Source organism: Alligator sinensis, unplaced genomic scaffold (genome assembly GCF_000455745.1).
Source record: "Alligator sinensis unplaced genomic scaffold, ASM45574v1 scaffold237_1, whole genome shotgun sequence".
NCBI classification, from domain to species: domain Eukaryota; kingdom Metazoa; phylum Chordata; order Crocodylia; family Alligatoridae; genus Alligator; species Alligator sinensis.
The window spans coordinates 135787-160193 of record NW_005841849.1 but is presented as its reverse complement, the minus strand read 5'-3'; the positions used below and the strand labels follow the sequence as shown (position 1 = coordinate 160193).

At 48.9% G+C, this 24407-nt stretch overlaps 1 protein-coding gene across 1 annotated transcript in view; it reads right to left on the bottom strand.

The window, feature by feature from the left end:
- Window positions 1–6432: 6432 nt before the first annotated feature.
- LOC102378574 (ubiquitin carboxyl-terminal hydrolase 47-like) overlaps window positions 6433–24407 on the bottom strand; it is a 35192-nt gene continuing 17217 nt past the window's right edge. The window contains exons 11-19 of the mRNA XM_025209167.1: window positions 21155–21273; window positions 20051–20130; window positions 16862–16993; window positions 15112–15207; window positions 13604–13744; window positions 12634–12759; window positions 11677–11714; window positions 8186–8247; window positions 6433–7415 (exon numbers count right to left, since the gene is read on the bottom strand). Coding sequence (XP_025064952.1) covers window positions 7087–7415; window positions 8186–8247; window positions 11677–11714; window positions 12634–12759; window positions 13604–13744; window positions 15112–15207; window positions 16862–16993; window positions 20051–20130; window positions 21155–21273 — 1123 coding nt within the window. The 3' untranslated portion in view covers window positions 6433–7086. The remainder of the gene's footprint in view (window positions 7416–8185; window positions 8248–11676; window positions 11715–12633; window positions 12760–13603; window positions 13745–15111; window positions 15208–16861; window positions 16994–20050; window positions 20131–21154; window positions 21274–24407) is intronic.

Here is a 24407-nt window from a genome sequence, read left to right as displayed (position 1 = left end):
TTTTTTGTTGGGGGGGGGGGGGGAGGTGGGAATGTAATACTGCTTACTCTCATTAAGCTTGTGATATGCAATCCCACATCACATTTAGCTAGACAGTAGGGGTGTGCGAAGCTTCGGTCGCCAATTCAATTCAGAGAAGATTCAGCCCAGTTCGGAGGCTGAATCACCAAATCTGAACCGAACTGAGACACAAAAACCCCCCCTCCAAATTGATTCGGATTTGGAAAAAGATTCGCAGATTCAGCAATTCAGAAGGCAGTCTTGCAGGGGAACAGAAACTGAGAAGAGGGAGGAGGGGAAAGACTGACATCTGTAACTGTGATCTTTCTTTGAGTCCCCTTCCAATCACAGTGCTCTGGGGGGAGGAACGTAGAAACAGCATATAAGCCTCTGTCTGCAGCCTTTCTGTCCCTTTTGTGAGCTGTTTCTACCTGAGCAAAGGAGGGGCAGGCGGCTGGTCCAGAAACAGGTGGGTGGACGGAGATCTAACCAGCACCGGGAAGGCCCCCTGTAACAGGCTACCATCCCTGCTGTTTTCATCCCGCTGTGCCTTAACACACACGGATTCACACGTCACGAGTTTTGCTTTGAACAGTTTGAGGTGCAGTTTCCCAGAAACTCCTGCACCTATCTCCTTGAAACTTGGCAGGCTTCATGCCCTCAGAAGGGGCCACCCTCCCCGCTATTTTCATTCAAATCTGCCAACAAATGACAAAGTTATAGGTATTTCAGTGATTCCCCATTATAGTCTATGGCTGCAATCTTCAAATCAGTGCTGAATCTTCCAAAGCCAATTCAGCCAAATCAATTTGAATGAAATCACTGTCCTCTGAATCAGCGGAATCCAAATCCAAATCGAACACTTCCGTATTTGTACAGGCCTACTAGACAGCATTTTCTTAGATCACCTCAGAATTTAGATGCAGTTTTACAACACTGAGCCTCAAACAAAAAGGTTGGATCACTCTACTCCTGCTCCTCCATTTTTGGTCTCTGTGTCTGGCGATTCCCTGATCAGACATTTCCTAGGTGACCAGGTCCCTGCTAGTAATCTTCATTGCCAAGGTGTCTTCACCTTTATATCCAGGTAAGTTAGAAAGCAGACTTGATATATCCCTTCCTTAACTATGGCCCTTCCACTTGTCCTGGTTACTTTATCAAGTCCTGCAACCATTTCAAAGTTTGTCCAAGAGGTCCCAAAGAAGCTTTAGTTTTCATGTCCTTTCCCAGAATACATTGGAGCCTCCTTGTTCACACATTAACTCTTCATAAGGAGTGTCATGGGTGGAAGCAAACATAAACACACTTTTGGATACCAATATCCCCACACATCTGCATCCTGGCAGGGAGTGGGATGTCACAGCCTCTACTGAAGTGACTGTGTTCTGCCACAACAGACAACTAAAATGCAAGATCCTCTTTCTCTCTGAACAGCAGGTTAAGAACTGCACGCAGGGGGCTATTCACTGTGCATAGCAATTTTAATGAACCTACACTGGGATCCTGGTTTTCTCCATTAAAAAAAAAAAGAAATCACAAATTCTGATTAAAAAAACCCACAATTTGTGTTTTTCCATGATTAAAATAAAACACTGCTATATATATAGGTGTCAGCTGAACACAATGTTTTATTGATGTATTTACAATTTTAAAGCAATTTGGAAGCCTACCAGTGCCTCAATAACTATAATAAAATAAATTCTAAATACCTATAAATTTTGGCATTTGATTTTGGGTATTTTATCATGGAAAAATCAAATCCCCCCTGTCCCCTTCACTCACCAGGACTCGAGTTCAACTGTGGATGCTCCTGCCTCCCTCCCCCCCCGCCCGCAACTGCTTTATGGCACTGAGCAGCCCTGATATGCCAGTGCCCTGCTTATGCCCTTGCCCCTCACTCACAACTCACAGCCTCCTCCCACCCCTGCTGGTGCCCCTCACTCCCCACGGGCTCCCAGCCACCCCTGCTGGAGGGGAGCCCTGGTTACCAGGGCTACAGGGCCAGGGACCTGGGTCCAGAACCCCCTTCCCCCCACAGCAGCACCCGAGCCCCAGCTGCCACCCATGGGAGGCAGTGGCTGCTGTGGCCCGAAAAGAGCATGGAACCCAGCTCCCCCTCCCTCACAGGTGGCATGGCTGAAGCAGAGCCCATTGTGGGGGGCGGGCAGGGGAGGAGGTGAATGCAAGCTACCCACTGCAGACTCGGGGCTCCCCACCCTGCTGCCCTCCCCCAGGGCCTCTGCAACCCAGCAGGCAGAACCCGGTGCAGCAGGGCAGAGCAGTGCAGGAAGGCTCAGTGCTACCGCTGGGAGCCCCATGCTGCCATGGCATGGCGCTCCCCGCCCACCTGGCATTAGCATAGGGCACATCTCCACATCACCAACCCCGCTGCTGCCAGGCGGGCAGGAGGCACTTCACCATGGCGGTGCAGGGCTCCTAGAGGCGGCACCAAGCTTCCCTGCCCTGCTGTGCCCTGGCATGCCAGATCCTGCCTGCTGGGCTGCAGAGGCCCCAGGAGGAGGGCAGGAGGGTGGGAAGCCTCCAGTGTGCAGCTGCCAGCCTGACTCTGCGCCATGCACAAATCTGGTGGGTATGTGCCCCCATACACCCTTGGGATTGCACACAGTGGCAGGAAACCATTCCCCCCCACACCCCTCAGACGAGCCACACACAGATCCATCCTGCTTCCCGCTCAGGCCCTGTGGCCGCACATTCCTGCCTCAGCCCTGGGCCCCAAACACTACCCCAGCTGGGCAGCGCCCCCAGTCCCAGCCCTGCCCAACTCTCTCCTTCACTATGGGGGCCTCAATTCCCCCTCCCCCTAACTTACCTGCGGGAGCTGCTCACCTCACTGCCTGGTTGCCACATGCATACGTGCATGTGCACATTCACATGGTGCCCCCTGCCCGATTGCCCTCCTCCTGCTCCCCCCAGCCCTTTGTAGGCTGGAACTCTGCCAGCCTGCAAGGGGAAACCCATTATTTCCTGTGTTTTTCTCCTTGAAATGAGAAAATCCATGTTTTACCGCATTTTTCCGTTGTGAATGGAAAGCCCGGATCCCTGCTTACGAACATTCCACTGATGCTATTATCCTTATTTGCCACTAGATGGCAATTTCTATGTGTAACATACACATCTTTACACACATACCGAGTTTCATGTAAAACCTCACAGCGCTCCTTTGACCTGGAGGCAGTTCTGCTGGGAGCAGGGAGTCCTCTGAGCAGACGCTGCCTCTTTCTCGCTGCAGATGAATGCATTAGAGTGCTTTGTGTGGGTCTCTAGCAGTACTTTAGCCATTAATTTTAGGCCGCTGACTTTTTGAAACACATTCAACCTCCAGGCTGAGCACAAGGGTTAGGGTTAGGGTAAACACTCTCGCATTTACAAGTATGAGATTCAGCAGATTCTTAAAAGTATTTTATTACAATAAAGGCAGAGAAACATGTAGTATTGTGACCCCCCAGGAGTTCAAAAATCACATTTCAGACCCCAAAACACCATGAGAAGAGCCAAGAAAAATTTAGATTGTATTCCCCAGTCCATCATTTGACTTTTGACCTCCCCCTGCCCTGCTCCGCCCTACTTTGGAAGTGGGGAGGGTGTTAATTACTGTTACCACTTACCAGATGCAACAGTGGCAAAATCTGGATGAGTTCCCCACCATTATTCCTCCCCCCGCCCCGATCTGCCATCAGTGGACCTCACAGCTGGATACTCTGATGTCTTAAGCCACTAGAATGAGGACATGGCCTAGGCATTATTGCTATTTCAGGGTCTCTAGGCTCATTTCTAGACTACAGATCTTTCTGTAGTCAGAACCCTGCGGAGTGGAGACCCACATCTGCCTCACTGTCCCCAGGGCCCAGGTACATCTCCTCAGACACCTCTCAGAAGCCTGCCCTTTCCCAGAGCACACTACAGCTGCAAGCCACCTGGATCATCATTTAACTTTTTAGGATGCCAGTGATAAATGGAAGTAGCCATGCATGCACTGGGGGGCACAAAGTGGCCAATCACATTGTGCTTGAATATAAATCACAAAGAGATATAGCTCTCTATTCCCTTAGGCATTCTTGGGACCCCACATGGTTCAGGATGCTTAATCAGACTCATGGGGCTGGCAACTGTTAGGTCACTTCCCCCAAAAAGGAATTTCTTCTGATTTCTTCATCAGAGCTCCAGGACTTTCTTTTTTGTCCACACTGACTGGGGCTTCTGGCTTGGTGTTGGAGGTTGGGAGAAGTTTCTCTCTTGCCTCATATATTCCTCCTGACCTTTGCCCAAAGCAGGCACAGTGTTGGCTTCTCCCTTGACTTGCGCCTCCCTCACTTACTGGCTGTAACAGAGCGTAAGTTGTGCTCTGTTACTCACAGGGGCATGGGCAAACAGCAGAGCAGCCTGCAGGTGGCTGCACTCCCAATCAGGCATAACTGCCTAATTGGCAACAGGGCCTAGCACAGGGCTCTGAGCAGTGGAGCCAGCAGTTTGCTGCTAGCAGCCAAAGGGAGAACATCACCTGGCTTGAGTTGCTGTTCACATAACCTTTTGAAGGTGCAGTGCAGGAACTATGGGGATGGCAGGTGGTTCCTGGTCCTGGAGCATGACTTAAAACTACACTCTGCTGGGGCTGGATGGTGTGCTAGGGCTGCCAGTGGCAGGGCAGTCCCCAGGAAATGCCACACCTTTGCCTCCTCAGCGCAGGCTGAGTATGGGGCACCAGAAAGCCTCAGCCCTCGCTGCCTTACAGGTCACCCCTTGAAAGGTGTTGGAGAAATTATTCGCTTAAGCTCCCAACCTGGTAAGGGAACACCTGTGAATACTCCTGACCCCAACAGGGCTCGTTTCCCAGCTGAGACTCAAATAAGCAGGAGATGAGGGGGTGGTCTTTCCAGTTTATTCGGCCGAAGGTCCCCCGACCTTAGAAAGGCAGAGGGGCCCCGGTTGCAGTCTCACACACGTATTTATATTCCCTGGTTACGTGAGATTTTCGCAAGCACAAAGCTTTAGCGGAAGATTACTAGTACTGCATAACTCTTCTTTAACCTGCGGCGTAAACTCCAATCACAATATAATTTTAAACAATTTTACCAAATAAGGCACAGGTCTGCTGCCAAGCCTGTCTATCATGCCTAGTCACTATGGGGAAAGTTGTGGGCACCTGAAGGTGCAGGCTGTGCTTCCTGTGTTGCTAGAGAAGGAAACCTCTTTCACAATTTCTAACAAAGGTAAAGGCTAGGGGAGCACACCCCGAAGACAAAGCAAGGGCCCAGGTTAACTGTGCAGAGCCTGAGGTGGGGTCCAGGTCATGAAGGGGCCCAAGACAGCCCAGGCCCACAGCAAGGCCTGAGACACATACAGAGAACCAGTGTGAGGCTCCAGGGCGTTGGAATTCTAAGCCCCAAGAAGGAGCTGGGTGTGAGGCCCAGTGTCGGGCAAGGGGATTAAGGCCCCAGTGTGGGGGCATGAGGGGACCGAAAGGGTCCAAAGCTAGTCAGGGAGCCCAAGGAAAAGGGAGGGTCTGGGAGTCCTGAGCAAGTGAAATTGAGAGCCCAAGTGAGGCACTGGAGTGCAAGTCCCAACGTGAGGACACTGGATTATAGGCCAGGTGTTAGGCCACATAAAATTTAGGCCATGGATGCCATCTGCACGCATGGGACACAGTATAAAGAGAGGTTCGGAGCCGTGTATGCGCCCTCAGCATCAGGGCAAGTAAATGGGCAGCCTCCCATCTTATTAACAACTTTACATTGGTTTCATCAAAGTCATGGCAGGTGGGCAGTTAGCCCTGACACAAGTGGGTCACTTGACCAGCCTCGGGACTCCCACTTGTTACACAGGGGTACCACGAAAGCATTCGTAGAGGACCAGGATGTGACTTCAGCACTGTGAACGTCACATATCTCCATCTTATTGATGATAGGAGCCCACAAATTCAGTCCACACTGAGCCCATAAATTCAGTCCCCTCTGCCCTGCCATGATCTCTTGTTAGAGCAGATGGTTCATTTGACGTAGAATTGTATGAGAGATCTTCTTTATAGGGCTCATTACTGCCCAAGTTCTCCTCACACGTTGGGAGGATGATGTTCTCCTGTGTACGTTACATTTGGAAGTTATACAACCACCAAACCAGAGTTATAATGGCCAAAGGAACTAAAGCTTCTACAAACAACATGTAGAGACACATTCAAGTTACCCCCAACTCTGTCACAGCTTCTGAGAGACCAGATGCCCAGTGTCTATTCCTACATACCAATTCAGATTGCTGCTTGTCGTGTCTTTCCATTTCCTTTGGTCTTCCAGTTTCGATGGCATCTTCTTCTCCCCTCCAGGTGACCTTTCATCCTGCTGCTTCTCAAACTCACAATCTTGCTCCTCTGCACCTCTCCCCTCCGTGCATGCAGCCGCTGGCTGAGTGGTTGCTGTTGGATACTTGTCAAATTAGCATCAATGCACCCAGCTGCTGGGTCCCTGGGTATACTAATCCTCTACTATCTGAGCAGGGCTTAAGTGCTGCCCTTCTCTTGGGAGGTTCTAGGCTCAGTCTTGGGGTACGGGACCTCCTGGGTAGTTCCCCTCCCTGAGAGCTGGAACACAGGACAACTGCCTGTCCCCAGAGTCCAGGTCCATCTCCTCAGTCACACAACACAGCAGAAGCATGCTCTTTCCCAGAACCCAACAAAGTTGTTAGCTGCCTGGTTCACGCTGTTCCAACAGGTTCATCACTTCTCACAGATTCACCCATAGCACAGCTCTCCCAATTCTTTGCACCAGTTCACCCAGCTTTATGTCAGTACGTGGTGCTTTGGCAACCACTGCTGCAACTCTCCCCGCTGCCTGACAGGGAGTTCCGGGTTCTCCCATACTTTTAATTAATTGTATCCACCTCACACCTCCACCTCACTGAGTCATTCAGTCCAGTGCTTACTATGCACCCCTCCAGCCTTCACTCCTTTCCACGCCCCTTCTCAGCTCCAACTCTACTTCTCCCCCCACAGCCCAAGGTGAGGGCAAATGTAGTGGGAACACCTTTTTCTCTCTTTCCCAACCCGATCAAGGACTCAGCTCCAACAGATTTTTTAGTTTAGTCTTCTCTTGCCTGGTCTGGACATGAGATAGAACAGGAAAGAAGACGACCCCAAACCAGATGGACCTGTTGTGCACAGCAGGCAGTGGAGCCAGCCAGAGCTGCTGGGCTATATCCACTTCCACATCTCTTCCAGGACAACAGCCTCACTGCTCCCTCTTCCCACAGCCCTCCCACAACCTGAAGACTTATTGAGGCTGCTGACTGGAGAAACTGGGAGCTGAATTCTGTCTGGCCTCTGGCTGGATGATGTTCCTCCTGGAGGCAGGGATGTGGGACAGGCAACCAGCTGGAAAGGACTCTTCTCCACAGCCCCCCAGTTAAGACTGAAATTTATGAGGGCTTAAACTCGTGTCAAACCCTGACTCTGAACACACACAAAATTGAGCGAGGAAACTGCAAAGTTGGCAGCATGGCCTGGCCTGATCAAGCCATGCAAGTATAAAGTCCACCTGGGTTGTGTGAGAGGGACAAAGGACAAGTGAGAGGGTGGGAAGGTCCATGTTGTAATCATAAAATATCAGAGTTGGAAGGGACCTCAGGAGGTCATCTAATCCAACCTCCTGCTCCAAGCAGGACTATCCCCAACTAGATCATCCCAGCCAAGTCTTTGTCTAGCCGGGTCTCAAAAACCTTTTGTAGATTGTCCCTCATTTTAGGGGGAATATCATTCAGAACTGCAGAGGGACAATCTGAAGTGCTTCAGAGGAAAATTAAAGTTCTCTCACCTCTCCAATCCATCAAGTCAGCAGAGTGCACAAAGGCTTTCTACTTGCTACATTTAGAGTTAGGAAACCTACAGAACTCAGTAGCAGAAAGAGATGCTTCTGCAGCAAAGGGACTAGCAGGAAAAGGGGAAGGAGGAAAGTGGCAGGGTCCAAATACTTCCCAGAGTGACACTTTCTACTAACCCAGTTATGAAAAAAAAAGTATTTATAGAACAGGCTCCTCACTGCCCCTCTTCCCCATAGCAAGCTGCAGTAGCTCACCAGCCAATATAGTGATGGGACACAATTCTCGCAGTACATGGGCCAGGGGATCTGGTGTCATAACATCCTTCTCGGCAGCAAATTGTAAATAACTACACACCACTTACCTGACCCAGCACTGGGATCCACCCGGCATCGGTACATTAACAGATACACGGTGGTACTCACGCTGAAACACAAGAATGGCCTATGAATACCTAGGCCAATGGGCAATCACATCTTTTGCCCCACACATACCCCAGGGTGCTTTGCCAGTTAATACAATTTTATAATCTAATACAAGAGACTGTCATACCACTGGAATGACCCACCTTAACTTTGCAATGGCCTGATTCTGGAGTGATTTATTTTTGTCTTCACACACAACAAGAGTATTACAATCATATCAATCTACAGTTACAACAGGGCCTGTTCACTGGGCTAGACTCCAAGAGAGCTTGCAACAGGCCACTGAAGACTTTTGGATGGTTACACGTTCAAATGCTGGGGCAAGGCCTAAAAATCTGAGAGTCAGAGTCCTGCCAAGTAGTAGAGGCTGGAACCTGGTTTAAACCTGAGAACATGAATGTCACATGACCCCAGCGGCTCAGGGAGCATGGTGGCAGCAGGAGCATGGTCGCAGTGGCGGGAGCCTGGCGGCGATAAGTGGGGAGCTCTTGCAGACACCACCAGTACTGTCAGTGGGGGGGGCAAGCACTGAAAAGGGGGTGGTGACCACCCGCAGATGCTGCCAGCAGCATCGGCAGCGGCCAGCGGGGGTCACTGACTGCCTGTAGATGCCACTGACATCAGTGGCTGGGGTGGTGAGCAGCGACTGCCCACAGGGGGTCACCGCCATGCTCAGGGGGTGCACGTGCACCTGTGTACACCCCCTACATGTCGCCCCTGCCTGAGAACAAATTGACAAGAACCCAAACCTCAGAAGACATTTCTCTGAACAGAAATCCCCACCCCTTAAATTTCGGCGGAGCATCTGAAGGTACAACTGTGAGCAGGTCTGTACCTTTGAGCTGACCAGGAGACAGAAAACTTGGGTCACTGGAAAGCAGCAGGGATTAATCTTTGACATGATGGTTTTATTTTGCAAATCTTTTCTAATTCCCTATCTTTATTTTTCACTCCAAAATTACCAGAATTGAACCTTCACAACCTCAGATGGTAGAGTCCCTCAGATAAGTTTACCAGTGTAACTTAGCTGCTCACATCTTCTGTTCTCCAATTTTCAAGTGATGCCTCCTCATGCAACTAGGGGAGAAAGTTATTCTGCCCCTAGCCTGGGACTGCACTTCCAGTACAGCCTTTTTTTATCCTGGCATCTAATGAACCAGAGACTTTGCATGCCCAAACAAAAACTCCCTGGCTAGGGACAGAAGTTACACATAAACTGGTTTCAGTGATCAGAAACTGGTTTAAACTTGTAACAGAACAGAAGCTCAGTGCACATAAACCAGTTTCAAAATGGCTGAAACCAGTTTGAGATAAACCTAGTTGAATGTAATATCAGACTTAACTGATTAAGGCCAAACTGGTTTATGGAACTTCTGTCCCAGACCCCTTCCTTCCTGGTTTAAGTTAAATCAGAGTCTCCCAGCATCCCAGCATGCTTTGCAGCCCTGGGTCTGCCTGGCCAGGGTGCAGCAGATGCTGTCAGGGTCCGTCTGTATGTCCCATTCCTGCCCGCCCCCAGTGTTCCAGTGGCAGGGCGGGGGCATGGGCAGATGCTGGCCAGCATGGCCCCCAAAGGTGAAGGGGGCAGGGAGGGAGTTTATTCCCCACTCCCACTGAGGGACCATAACTGGGATCTGCCAGCCCCAGCTAACACCTCCGCTGCTCACCCCCACACAAGCTGAGTGCATCCTGACAGGAGTTGCTGTGCTCTGGCCAGGCAGACCATGGCTGCGGCCCCTAGACGGGAAAGGGGAGGGGAGAATACACCCCCTCGTTGCCCCCTTTGCCTCAGGGGGCCATGCCAACCAGTGTCTGGCCACACCCCCGCCCCTGCCCCTGTGGCTGGAGTGGCAGAGGGGGAGGGGGACCCTGACAGGGGCAGCAGCCTGACAGTGTCCTGGGCAATGCAAGCCTCTTCCCGGTGAGGGGCTGCCCTGCAGGTGGGAGCAGGGTGGGCAGAACTGCTGTAGTCTGCATGGGGCGAGCAGTGGCACCAGTGGGGCTTGGTGGGGTGGCTATGGGGGGCTACATGGCAGCAGCAATAAGGTGGGGGGCGGGCTGGAGAGGTATGGCCACCCAAAATTTGCCTTGGACCCTGTAGCCACCCCTCCCAGTGCTGCCTCCACCACTGCTCGCCCTGTGCGGGCTGCAGCAGCTCTGCCCACCCCGCTCCCACCCGCAGCACAGTGCCCTCAACCAGGAAGAGGCTTGCACTCTACTGCCCCTGTCAGGGTCCCCCCCAACTCCCACAGACGCTGGCCAGCATGGCCCTGCCATCCACCCACCTCACTCAGGGCCGAGGCTGAGCTGGGCCAGTCTGGGGACACTGTTGAGGGTGGGTACAGAGGGGCCAGGCCAGGCCAGGCCAGGCCATGGGGGCAAGGCCCTTCCCAGCTGGCTGTGAGTCTGGCCATACTTCCTCCCCCTCCCCTAGAGCCTGGCAGGGTATGCTTTCCCGCTCCTCCTCCAGGCACACCCTGGCTGGGGTCCCTGCAGGCCAGGGTAGGGGTTTAGATCCCTCCCCAGTCATAGTCAGGTCTGCTGGGACCTGGCCATCTCCCCTTCTCCCAGCCCACCTGAGCTTCCCTCCAGCCTTCTGGCCAGTGGAGAAGGGAAAGGAGGGCTCACTCTAGCACCACCCCCACCCAGTCTGGACTCCTGCCGTGTTCATTCTTTCCAAGCCAAGTAAGATTTGGCCTGATAAAGGCACTCACCTAACACTTGGTTCTGACTGTTTAGACAGTGCCCCAATCCTTGGATACACAAGCACTTTCAGATCTTTTGAGACCCTCAAATGCTTTGACATTTAGATCGAGGAAGTATCTATTGGAATCAAACCTCTGAAACTGAAAATGGAGTTACACCTGCCTGGAAAAACCTTCCCAAGAAGAGCAGCCTCTGATGTACTTCTGCAGTGAGTAGGGTAGAAGAGGGAATGCTGGGCAGACAAGACAATCTTTTGCAAAGTCCTCCTCAAGCCAAGCAGCTCAGAGGCCAGGTACACTGACCTGAAGGCAATGTTTTCACATCACACAAGGCACATCTCTTGGAACCAAACCTCCTAGCTCATAGTCAATGCCAAGGAAATGGGGGCTGGATCTACGCCACCCAGAAGTTACATACCAGAGCCACCTTTCCTTACTATACTGACAGATGCCTAAAACAAAAATCTAGTGCTCCATCCTCAACTGATACATTAGTCACTGAGGGACAGTCCTGCAGCTCCTTACATACACTGTCAGGGCTGTTGGGGGAACCGCTTTCTAGATAGGCCCTGACTCATGCTGGGAGCACAAATGGCTCAAAACTAACATCTGAAGAGAAGAAAGTTTCAGGGGACTGCACTGATCCACTCCAACGGGACCCAAGAATGATACAAATGTACAACCTAGAACAAGGAAAAGCCCATCAGAATGGGAAATGAAATTACCAGTTCGTGCCATCTGGAGAGATCTCTTCTTTTTGCATCTGCAAAAAGAGAACAAAAAAGATGATTTCCCAAGGCAGGGTGCAAGGAATTTAATTACCAGGAACCAGAGGTTAAACTAGCCAGTACCGAGTCCTGGGCAGTCCCCTACCTGCCTCTTCCCCTGCACCCTGAGCCTTCCCTAAAGTGGCTTTAGTTTTGGTGAAAGCAGTGTGGAGGGCAGAGAAGCAAACATAACATGCATTGCAAGCAACCAAAAGACAACCAGGTTTTAACCACAAAAAACGAGGGGACACATTAACATTTGTTTCCTCCTTTTTTTAGCACCCAAAGGTTCTTATCATTGTTCCAGGTCCTGTACAAACAACACAAAGTGATAGGGCCTTTGCTCAGTGCTGCAGATAATCTTATTTAAAACAAGATGCAGCAAGTGAGTGTTAACCAGGACAGAAAGGGCAGAGAGTAAAAGGTAACAAAGCAACAGAGTCCATATACCTAATGCAAGCACGGGTTGGGATTTGCCAGAGGGTTTGTTGCTCCTCAGGGCAACAGGGGGTGTGATGGAGTTTTCTAGTCTAAATTCTGGTCTAAGCTGGTCTCTGAATTTCACCTGCATCAACACATTACCAGAGCCTCATGAGCTCTATCTGCTCTGCACTTACACAATGCTGAGGAAGGCATTTGCCTCCTAGCTACACATAAGCACACCTTTTGATAAATCTCTGCGGCTGCTGGTAGCCATAGCTAAGAGATCCAGGGCTGCAAGACATCAACCAGAGACTGTCCAACTAGATGTTGGTCTGTGTAAAATTATTTTTTGAGGTTGCCCAGGTGAAATTGCTCTCTGCAATTCCTGCCAACTTCACCAGAGACAAGGCTACTTCCACAGTGACCCTTTGGAGTGTCCTCCAAACACACCCCAAGGAGTAACACATTTCATGTAAACCCAGGGTCCATTACCTTGCGCACTCTGCTGTCATTGAATTCATACCAGCTATCATTTCCAATAGGCTTTATTTCAGCCAGGTAATGGCCTCCCTGAATTCCTCCAAAATGGTGACACATGGCATAGAGATCATAGTGTACCTAGGAAGAAATCATGTTAAGGTTCATATTAGCCATCTATTTAGCACTGCAAAGACTCTCAGACAGAAGGTATCACAGGATGGCACCTTACAGACTCACAGTCATAGAGGCAAAAGCTTTTGTAGGTGACAGCCTATTTGGTCACATCTTCAGATCAGGTATACAGGGTTAACTTCAAGGATATTTGGGCTGGCAGCATTTCCCTCCCTTCACTTGTAAATGTTCTTGAGACCTTGGAACTGACCTCTAAATATCAAATAAGCTACAAAAATTATTGAAATAAGAAAGCCACTTTCTTTACAAAAAACAGCAAGATTATACTATATCAGTATCAACAGATTATGAAAAAGAAGGACATCTGGTTTTGTGTGCTTATGACTTCAGAAATTTGCACAGCATAAGCACCTATTTTTTACCCTAATATGACAATTGCAGTTTATAGGTTTGTTTCAGTAAGGCACTACTCAGTGCACTGGGAATGGGCAAACCCCACTGGGGTTAGTTCGGAACAGTGTTCACCAGCTGACCCCAACACCACTGCCAGGGAGGCACTGCCAGGGAGTTCAAGCAAGTTTGAGTTATGAACTCATGTCTCCAAAGGGAGCTCCAGTAGGGTTCAGTGGATTTGCCCAAAGGACAGATTCCTTCCTGACACTTCATGGAATATCCAACCTTACAGCCAGGCTCAGCCCAGTAGGTTCAAGGGTTCAACACAAGAGTATTGTGCAGTGGTAGACTGGTCTGTATGAGACCAGGATAACTGAGTGGTTTTTATCTTTAGCTCTATTAGGTGAAACAGAAAATGGACTCCCTGGTGAATCCAGCAGAAAGTCCATGTACTTACAGGGTGGTCTTCCTTGTCCACATCGAGTGAGAGTGGCACAGACACTACACAACTCAGCTTTCTAAACCCGGTAAAAGAATCAAACTGATATCTCTTCAAGTGCAGAACCAGAATCTGGGGTAGACTTCCAAAGCAGTATTTCTGAAAGACAAGACAAGCCCCACATTTCATACCATGTGTTCATTGCCTCCACTCTAAAAATGCCCTTTTGTAGGTAGGGGTGTAGGTTGTAGCCGTGTTGGTCTAAGGACATAGGTAGACAAGGTTCCTTGGGTGAATCTGATATCTTTTATTAGACCAACCCAAATAGTTGGAGAATAGTTATTAAGCAAGCTTTCAGGTTCAAAAACCCTTCGTCAGGCTAAGGAAGTTTCAGCAGTTGGTGTGTGCTCTTCCTGGATGGAATGAAAAGTAAAGAAGCCAGCGGCTGGGCTGGTCTGCATACAAGACAGGTAGTCAGTGAAAATGTAGATTGAGGAGTCAATGGGTGAGAGACAGGCTGGGGGGCGGGGGATGAAAGTGGAGATACCTGAGGAGTCAGATGTCAGGCAGGTTATAATGTGTCATAAATCCAATGTCCCTATTTAGTCCATGATTTTTAGTATCCAGGAGGTTGATGAAATGGAGATCATAAGCTCGTCTCTGGGAAGTGTTTTGTAAGTTTCCTTTGAGGATCAGGACTGAGAGATTGGGGAGAGAGTGGTTTTCTTGTGAGAAATGTGCCCCCACAGGTAATTGGGTATTTCTGTCTTTGATAGATTTCCCATGTGCATTCATTCTGGTGTGCAGTTGTTGTTTGGTCTCTCCTACGTATTTTCCATCAGGGCATTTGGTGCATTGGATGAGATATATTACATTTCTGGAGGTGCAGCTGTAAGATCCAGGAATGCTGATGGCTCTGTTGTGGGGTGTAGTAATAGTGGGGGTGGTGGAGATGTGTTGGCAGGTTTTGCATTTCTTGTCATGGCACTTTCTGGATCTTTTTGGTGTGTTCTGGGCTTGAGGAAGTTTGCTTCTGGTGATGAGGTTGGAGAGGTTTGGTGCTTGTTTGAAGCAACCTCCTAGATACTAAAAATCATGGACTAAATATAGGGGTGTAGGTTGTAGCCGTGTTGGTCTAAGGACATAGGCAAACAAGGTTCCTTGGGTGAATCTGATATCTTTTATTAGACCAACCCAAATAGTTGGAGAATAGTTATTAAGCAAGCTTTCGGGTTCAAAAACCCTTTTCATTCCATCCAGGAAGAGCACAGACCAACTGCTGAAACTTTCTTAGCCTGATGAAGGGTTTTTGAACCCGAAAGCTTGCTTAATAACTATTCTCCAACTATTTGGGTTGGTCTAATAAAAGATATCAGATTCACCCAAGGAACCTTGTCTGCCTTTTGTAGGTACACAAGTAAAAAACAAACAAAACATGTTCCTCTCTTTGTACATGTATCATTCAAGATTTAGCACATCTGGTCAGCGCTGTGCCTGGTACAACTATCTGAACAACCTATGCTTACCGAGGTGGCATCTTGTTTACATCCACAGTTTTCGCAATATAGCTGGTCATCTCCTGTAAAGGTGCTTTCTTCCTGCATCTCATCCAAAGTGGTGGCCTAGACACAGGCAGAAGTGACAACATTATGTCACACTAGTATAACTGAAGGACATAGTAAGTAACTGCATGCTGCCTTCCAACAGCACAGTCTTAAGGTAAGTAGACCAAAACGCTGACTTTTCCATCATGTGAAGTATATCTACTTTGATACCAAAGGAGCTTCTCCACACAAAACAACTTTAAGCTCATATGTAAGTCTTTTTCTTGACAAAGTTTACTCAATAAGTTTGCTTTGTGTACTCAGAGCTTAGCACCTGATTAACTCGCTTTGACTACAAGGGGACGTAAGCTTATGTCTTCCCTATATAGACTGTGTCTATCCCAGAGGACCAGAAGCTGAAACTGAATGCACTCCCCCGTGCCAAGAAGACCTCTTCTAGACAGGTTATGCAATAGTTTTGTTTCAATTACGGTATCAACTTTCTTTGAAAGCATTTTAGCTCATCAAAATAAGAGAGCAGATTTTCATAACACCTGTTTAAGAAAATACCTCACAGATGCTTAAGGAGCTCAAGGGAACTGTACAGTTTTGCTTCAACCCTAGAAAAATTAGTAGGCATGTTTAAGCATGTCTTCAAGTCAATGGAACAGCTTACATGAACAAAGCTCAGCAGGTCTCAAGTCTTTGCTGGAGCAGAGGCTGTACCCCTTACCCTATGCACAGCAGTGGACAGGGGTTGAAAAAGCTTCTGAGTAGGACTGATGTTGTTCAGTGAACAAACTGCCAGATCACTCAAAGTTATGGCACAGCCAAGTTCACAGAGCCTGCAGGATTCATCTTGCAGTGAAGCATCCTAGCTGTATTAGTAAGTCAGGGCTTGGAAACACTCTATGTTTATTTCATTTTAAAGAAGACACGTGTTTTAAAGATCTACACTAGTGTAAGAGCCTTCAATCTGGTGCAGTAAAGTTACTCTGGATTTCTGCCACCTAATGTCAAGGTACCTTCTCTAAGAAACCGGGCACCAGTCTACTCTGGATCCCAATGGGCTCATTAGCATGTACAATTAATGTGACTGAAAAAACTCCACTGCAATTTAAGCCAGAGTAAACTAATCCCAGCATCATCATCTACATGTGCTTTTAAGAGCAGTAATTTACTCCACCACAGTATACAAAGTAAATTAATCTACTGCACCTTAACTGTGGTGCATGTATAGATGGTGACACTTTACTGTGTGTGTACTGTAAAACTCACACATAGATGTACCCAGTGTAATTTACAGCAGTGTACAAAATGAATAGAAATTACACATGCTGGCATAGCTGTTTCCTGTGTCTGGGCCCTCAAGCAACTCCTTAATACCTTCAATAAATATATGTGAAATACAGTTTGAGCAATTAATGTATATTCTAGAAATTGATCTGTAGATAAAAAAAAGAAAACTGTCACAAGAATAAAAGCTCATTATGTCCCAAAACCAACACTGCTCTAGATTAATTTGCATGCAACTAATATCCACTGGATTCCTCAATAGGTCTGAAAGACCAAAAATGAACCCATGGCACTAGGTACGTTCTAAGATAAACTCCCTTCTGTCTATAATGAACAGTCTCTCCACAGCTTCCAACCGAAAGTCCAACTGCACCCAACAGCTCTGCATTTGCCTCAGACCCACCGTTCCTAACAAATGTAGGGATATTTTCCTTACCACAGAGTAAACGGAGTGATTAGAAGTCAACTTTTGAAAAGAGAGGGAAAGACTCAGGACAGGATTCTCCACTTTTGTCTGGAGTCTGCATTCACAACAAGTGATGGTATGGACCTGTTTCACCTCGTATAGCTAAGAAAAGATAGAGACAATGATAAACATTTCCATCAATCCAGTGTTAAAACTACAGGGAAAGTGCAAACATATATTAGCTGGAGGAATGGAAGACATGCGTTGTGTGCCTTCCCAGTCTCACTCAACATTGTTTCTAATGTTTACTACCTGTCAGAGCAAAGCAAGCTTAAAATTGCTATCACTGAAAAATAATGCAAAACTAAATCTTAAGAAAATACATTATAACCCTATATTAAAGGAAAGGGAAGTGGTCAAAAATTAATTAAGGTTTCCTGTTCAACTTTACTTCAATCCCATATACATTTGCATGACAACACAATCTGCCTACCCAATCACATCCAATATTTACCATGAGGCCTTTGTCTTACACAGTGCACAGGGTCGTTATTAATATAAGCTTAAGATACACTTGGCCTTTGAGTGAGTGTATAAACAGAATGTCTAAAGCTCCTCCTAAAGTTCCCCCTGAGGTGTAGGCACACATACATTTGGAGGCCTTTGAAAAGGGGAATGGGACAGCAATTGGTACTTTCTATTTGTTGTATGGAAAATGGCTGAAAACAATTCAAAGCTATCAAAACCTTCCTGGCATTAACATTCCTGCATCCAGGGTTATAGCTGGAGCTGTATTGCTACCATTGACTTGGCTTCCCTCATTCACACATAACAATTAGAATGGTTGCTGTCACTTACCCCTGACATTAAGCAGCGGATTTCCTTGCTATGCCTCTGGCTTGCCTCAAACTCCTAAACCTGACTCCATACTCTGAACCTCTGGCTTGGACCCTCCAGCCTGTTCCTCCTTCTTCCTGTTTTTGTCTTGGACTTCCTGGCCTGAATCAACTGCATGCCCTCACTGTGACCTCATCTTGATCCTCAGCTTTGAGCTTAGCTTCCACTCTGGCAAACCCTGAGCTGGAGTGATTCAGTAGGACTGACTGCCTATGTCCTGGTCCACTCTTACATAACCTTTGGAAATGGTCCCATTTGTAAATTGGCACTAGTGGAAATTGGTGGTTACAGCAGCAAGTAGAACTGAGGTTCCCAGAGGGTGGAATGAGCAAAGATGCTTGGAGATGAACCTTTGCCTCTCCACGCACTCCTCTCCCCCCGACAGACCCCCAAGATGGATCCTTTGGTTGGATATGCTGCATGTGTCAGTACACAGGACTTGCTCCATGTATGAATGAGGACTGTGTGGTGAATCATGGGTCTGGGAGGGACTTCAGGAAGTCAGCTAGGTCATATGTAGACAAAATTAGGGCCACGTGTACATGACACTTTAAAGCAGGTTAAATACTTTTGCACCGCTTTAATAGCATTGGAGTTTGCATGCATCGGAGGTTTATTGCGCAGTAATTCCAGCCACTGTAGCAAATTCAGCAGCATAATGTGTGTTAAATGACTTGGGGTGCAGCAAACTAAAACTCCTCCAAAGAGTTTTAGTTTGCTGCCCTACAGCCTCGGAGCGTAGCACTGGACTCCGTACAGCTCGGGCTCTGCAGGAAGCCCATGCAGGCAGCCTGGCAGCAGCCCAGGAAGGTAGGCTCCACCCAAGATCTTCCCCACCCCCGCTGGAGCCTGCCTGCCTGAGCTGCACGGTGGTCCGGTGCTTCCCTCCGCAGCTGCGGTACCCCCCGGGACTGCCCGAGGTGGGTGCCTGTGGGCCGGTGCCACCTGCAGTGGGCGGGGGGCACTGCGGCCACGAAGGTTAGTACTAGCCCCCCAACCCCCACAGCCCAGGGACCAGTCCACTTGCTGGCAGCTCACCCTCCCCTCCCTGCCACTGGAGAGGCAGGTAAGTTCAGGTGTGTGCACAACACAGGGGGTTTAAAGCACCCTAAACTGAAGTGGGGGTTTTAAAAACCCACTGCTTCAATTTAGGACCTCCCTTTTGTCTACATATGCCCCTAAATTCCAAACTAAATTCCCCTTCTTGTAATTTCAGACAGTTGCTCTTTGGCCTGTCCCCTGTAGACAGAAAGGACACTGTATTGTAACAACTCTTATCTATCTGAAGACTCATCAGGTCCTCACCAATCTTCTCTGCTCCATAATAAACAGTCCCAATCTTTCCTTGTATGTCATGTTTTCTAGATGGCTAAATCATTTTGATTCCTCTCCACTGAACTCTTTCCAATTTGTCCACATCTTTCTTGAAGCACAGCATCTAGAACTGGACACAATACTTCAAGTGAGACCTCCTCAACGTAAGTCTCATCTGCTGTTCTCCTCTCATCTATGAAGCCTGTCACCTTCTTTAAAAAGGGAAATTAGATTGGACAAGTGTACCTTGTTCTTGAAAAATCCACATGGGCTGTTCCTGATTGCCTTGTTATCTTCTAGGTCAGGGCTATCCAACTTTGGTGTGGCTAGGGGCCACACGTACTGCGGGCACATGGGTCACACGCTGCAAGGGCAGCCTGACCCTGCCATACAGGGTGTGCTTGCAGTCCTCCCTAAAATTGTTCACAGCTGGTCACAAAACACATGTTCCTCATTTTCAGGCTGCTCAGCAAGTCAGATTTGCAGAAGCATTGAACTCAAATGCCAAAGCATTTCAAACACAAAGCACCTTTAAAGTGCTGGAAAAATTAGGTCCCCATTGCCTAAAGTTGGGCACCCGAGATCAGCAGACACTGGATTTTGTCCTTACTGTATTCTTTACACACTATTCTTCATTCCCTTGGCTGGAAGGGGTTCTGGTATTGTCACCTATTCTTCAAGGGTGTTTAGGGAAATATAATGTTTGAGAAATGCTCAGAATGCAGGGTGAGAACAGCAATTAGTAGCATATTCATAACTTTATATTCAGAGCAGATTTTACAAAGGATATGTTAAATAAGGACAGAGGCCTGGATTAGAAGTATTGAGGAAGTACCCTTTTGCTGAATAAGGCAGCGATCTGAGGAAGAAAGTATGTGATTGTGGAACTAAAAACTGTGCCTTAAGTTGCACTGGCAGCCCAAATCTAGCATTACATAACTTCTGGGCTTTTTTGCCTGTGATCGTCTGAAAGACCTCCTGTTTAGGTATCCTGAAGAAAAGTGTTACCTGGCGTATACCTTCTTTCTCTTCAATTATTTTATCCATCAGCTGCCTGAAATATTCCTCAATGTCTTGTTGCTGGTTCACTGTACAGATACAAATAGGAATGATCAACAACCAACTGCAGCAGATTGTGGTTCTTGCATGCAGCCTAAGGGTTGCTAGGCCAAGGGAGCAGTTCATTGTCTTATTTTGATTTCTTTGATTTCCCTCATGGGACATAGCCTTTGCATTAGAAGGTGAATATGGCAATGGTATCTCCAAGGAACAAACACCCAGAGCACACCTGCTAGGAGCCCATCCCAGTGTGAGCAGCCACAGCATAATGTCAGACTTCAGCAGTCTGTCCTCGTTGCTGCTGCACTTACTTCAGAAACCCTAGCAACACACACCAAGAAGCCCCATGGTTCTTTTATGCTACAATGAGCTGAAAAGAACAGCTCCATCATTCTCTCTCTGTGACTTATGGGAGAATGTGCATGTTCTGTTCAATGCACAGTGGAACTGTGGGAAAGCCCTGAAGGATGAGCAGGCATAGAATGATGTAGCCTGCTTTGTCCCTGTACAAAGGCAGATACCAGCCAATGGAAACTAGAACCTAGGCTCTACCACACACCTTCAACCTGGCTGGAAAGCACTGCCAAACATGTGCAACCGGTTTCTCTGTGAAACTGGGAAAGTCATTTAGCAATAACACCCTGGTAGAAGCCCTCAGACAGGTCAGAAGTGAAGCCACACTGAAGACGAAGCAAAAACACAGCTACTCCAGATGTTCAAATACATGACATGTAAGAAACGTTTAGGGTGAAGGAGGATGAAGAGGAGGAGTTCCCTAAGAAGAGGGCATGGGAAGTCGTGAAGCAGAAGAGGGTCAGCAAAGCCTTTTATATGCCTGAGAAATCCTCCTGCATTCATAGATGACTATCAGGGAGGAGAATGATGTGAACACAGAACCAAGAGGGAGCTGGGGAAAAGCTCTGGCACATACTGAGACTAATGGGGTCTTAGCAAAGCTGAACCTCCATCCCCTAGAAGCTAAGATCAAGTTGCTTATGGAACACCAGCCTGGAAGGATGTCCCAAGGCAAACCTCTCTAGAGAAGCATCCTACCATTGCGAATTCCAAGGCACATAGTAATTCCTGTTGTGGTGGGAATTTGTTTTCCATCCGTCAGCTCTTGAAACAGCTTTTTCAGGCTGTGCAGGATGCCAGGGTCAGTGTTATCACAGCTACAAAACACAACAAAGACACACCATTCATCTGCACCTTTCAGGAAGGGTCTAGACTTTGACTCAATGGGGAATGTTACAAGGATTGCAAGAGAGAGCCTCATGAGCTGCCCAAGTGGACTTGGTTGTGTACTTGCAATCCTGTTCTGCCCTGAAAAACTGCTCATGCAAAAGTAGGCGAGTTTTCCTCTCTCTGCTTCTTTTAGTGACTTAGTCTTAAAGTTAAGTTGAAGGCAGGCTACAGAATTAAGTGCATTCTTGTATTTTCAGGGACTTGAACATGGTGGAGTAGGATCACACTCGGGCACCTAACTTCACTCACATGCCCTATACGTGGATTAGGATCTGGCCCCTGGGATCTACTGGGGCCTGTGATGGGTCTTGCTGGATGCACTCTGAGGAAGCCCAAAGGCAGTAACAGACCAAATTCCCCTCTCATCTCAAGGTGTGTGTTGAGGGGCATCCCTCTGACCATGGTTAAATGCATCAATAGACTGGGCAAAAGTGTATAGTGTTGATGGTTCTGGGCCTTGTCTGCTGCCCTATTCAGAGTACAGCCTTATCCGTCCGCAGTTGAAGGCAGTTCTAATTGAACTAGAGTTTTGACCCCAGGTCCCATTTCCAATATAGCCAGCCACAAAACTTGTTGCCATCTCCTGCTCCTTTCTTTACACCCCTAACCCAGTACGCCTCCTATATCCTTGTCCCATCTTCCCCCAAACCTGCAAAGCACTGCTCTGCCCACCACATCCTGATGCTTCAGCTGCACCAAAGGGGGAAGGGTCACACAGCATCAGAATTACGTAGTTATCCACTATACACGTGTGAGAGGCTGACTGTGACAGAGGGCAGACTTGGGTCCAAGTCTCATGCTGGCCCGCCCTCCTGTCTGTATGGGGCACTCAGCCCAATCTCGCCTGCCACGACTTTGCTGTTCCTGTAAACTGGTGATATAATGCGGGAGGCTGTCTATTCTCAGCTCCAACGCCAGATGACACTATCTGCAGCTCTGAACTTTCCCTGCACTGCAGCCCATGCCTCACAGATGGCATCAAGATTAATATTACTCCCGATCTGAAACTGAAACAAATTGAGTCCAAAGTTCCACACACACACTCATTCACACCACCTCTCCCCTCACAGGAGGCCTCTTCCACTCCACCCCTCTCTCACTGGGGCCTCTAGCTTACTTCCTATTACTGAGCCACACTCCACTGCCCTGCTTCTCCTTGAGCAACCCCTCTGGGCTATCAGGTTTCGCTACTCCCATGCTGGCCTCGCCAAGCAGTCCTTCAGTTCCCGCAAATTCTCCTACTCTACGTGGTCCGACCATATGCCAAATCCTGGCCGAATTCTGCCCCAAGCCCCAAACCGGGCAACTCTACAATACGCCCACCCTGGGGTCTCCAATTCATGCTTGCACTCAACTTCTCACAGGGCTGGCCCCTCATGCTGGCCTTCAGGCCTACTCCCATTCAGCCCTACTCAGCACACCCCTGGGACTGTCCTTCAAGCCCACTCTCATGTCAGACCTACTCAGCCCCACATCCCATGCACAGCCCTTCAGGCTTCCTCCGATCTTGGCCCTACTCTGTGCGGCCTTCCTAACGCTCTACACACTACCCCCTCTGGGGTCTCTAGGATCTGCATCCCCACTTGGTTCAGGCACCTATACATGGGCATACCTGGCCCCCACTACTCCCACATCTCCACACAACCTCCCTCTGGGGTCTCTGGGATCTCACATCCCTGCTGGGCTCAGGCAGCACTCCACTTGCTGTGCCTGGCCCCACAACTGCCTCCAAAGCCCACTCAAAGATGGGAGCTGGGGTTAAGGCACCCCTCCTTGCCTTTCACTGGGGAGGTAACTGGCATTTCCTGGAGACTCCCGCACTACCAGGAGCCCCACCAAACCCCCCCTCCCCGAAAAGGTGCAGCTTTAGGTCATGCCTTCTGCTCTTACTTCTAGATGTTCCATGCAGCAGCTCAGCCAGTCGATGTTTCTGCCTTGGCTGGTCGCAGCCTTTATATACTTAGTTCTCAAAATAGCTGCCACCATAAGGCACCTGCTGGATGCCTGACCCAGCCCCTAAAGTGGCTGGCACCGAACAGTGCACTGGCACACTGGCCTTTCAGGGCCAGATCTCAGTGCTGGCTGCCCGCCTGTTCAGGGCTAAGCCCACACCTCACTTGTCTGCCATACCTTGAAGAAATTAATATGAATGTTATTTCTAAGGTGAAAGGCTGCCCATTGCTCGACCTCCTGATCACAAAGGCCTACGTACATACTCCAACCTCCCCTTACATGTGTCCTTTGCCTTGCAGCTGTTTCTATGCCACATCCAGTACTTCCATATGGTCAATTCCAATATTTCTGTCACATCCGGTATTTCCATATTATCCCACCTGATATATCTGTTTCCCCAAGTCAGTGGTTCTGCCCCTCACTGGGCCACTTCACATGCTTGGCCCCTCCCTGGGCTGCTGGGGTCTTTCACCTGGTTGGGCTCAGGAGGCTGCCACTGTGCCTAGCCCCCTGCACTGGGGTCTTCCACCCTATAGGCTCAGGTGGCTGACGCTGTGCCTGGCCCCTACACTGAACTCAGGCAGTCCTGACACCTGGCTTGCCTGGCCCCACTCCCTGCCAGTGTTGGTAACCCACCCATAGGCAGGGGCTGGGGTTATAAGTCACCCCTCCTCATACTTCACTGGGGAGGTAACTGGCCTGACATTTCTTGGGGACTCCCCGCCACAGGGATTTCCCACCAGGCCACCCTTCCCCAGCAGGGTACAGTTTCAGGTCATGCCCAGGACCAGGAGCCTCCAAACCATCCCCATAGCTCCTGCCCTTGCCTCCAAGATGTTCCAGGAACAGCTCAGCCTCATGTTGCCTCCTTGCCTGCTCAGCTCAGACTGCTGCTTCTCTCTCCGAGGGCCTGGGTTAAAATGGAGCCTGCTCCACCCCTTCAGCCAATCCCAAGGTCCTCCTAGGGTCATCTACTAGCCTTGATGAGGCTAGCACCCACCTGCCAGCTGCTCCACTGCCAATTAGAAACCTAAAAGTGGCAGGCACTGCAGGTGCCCTGCCACACCAAGTCAGGTGTGCTATGGCTAAAGCAAACCCACAATGCACT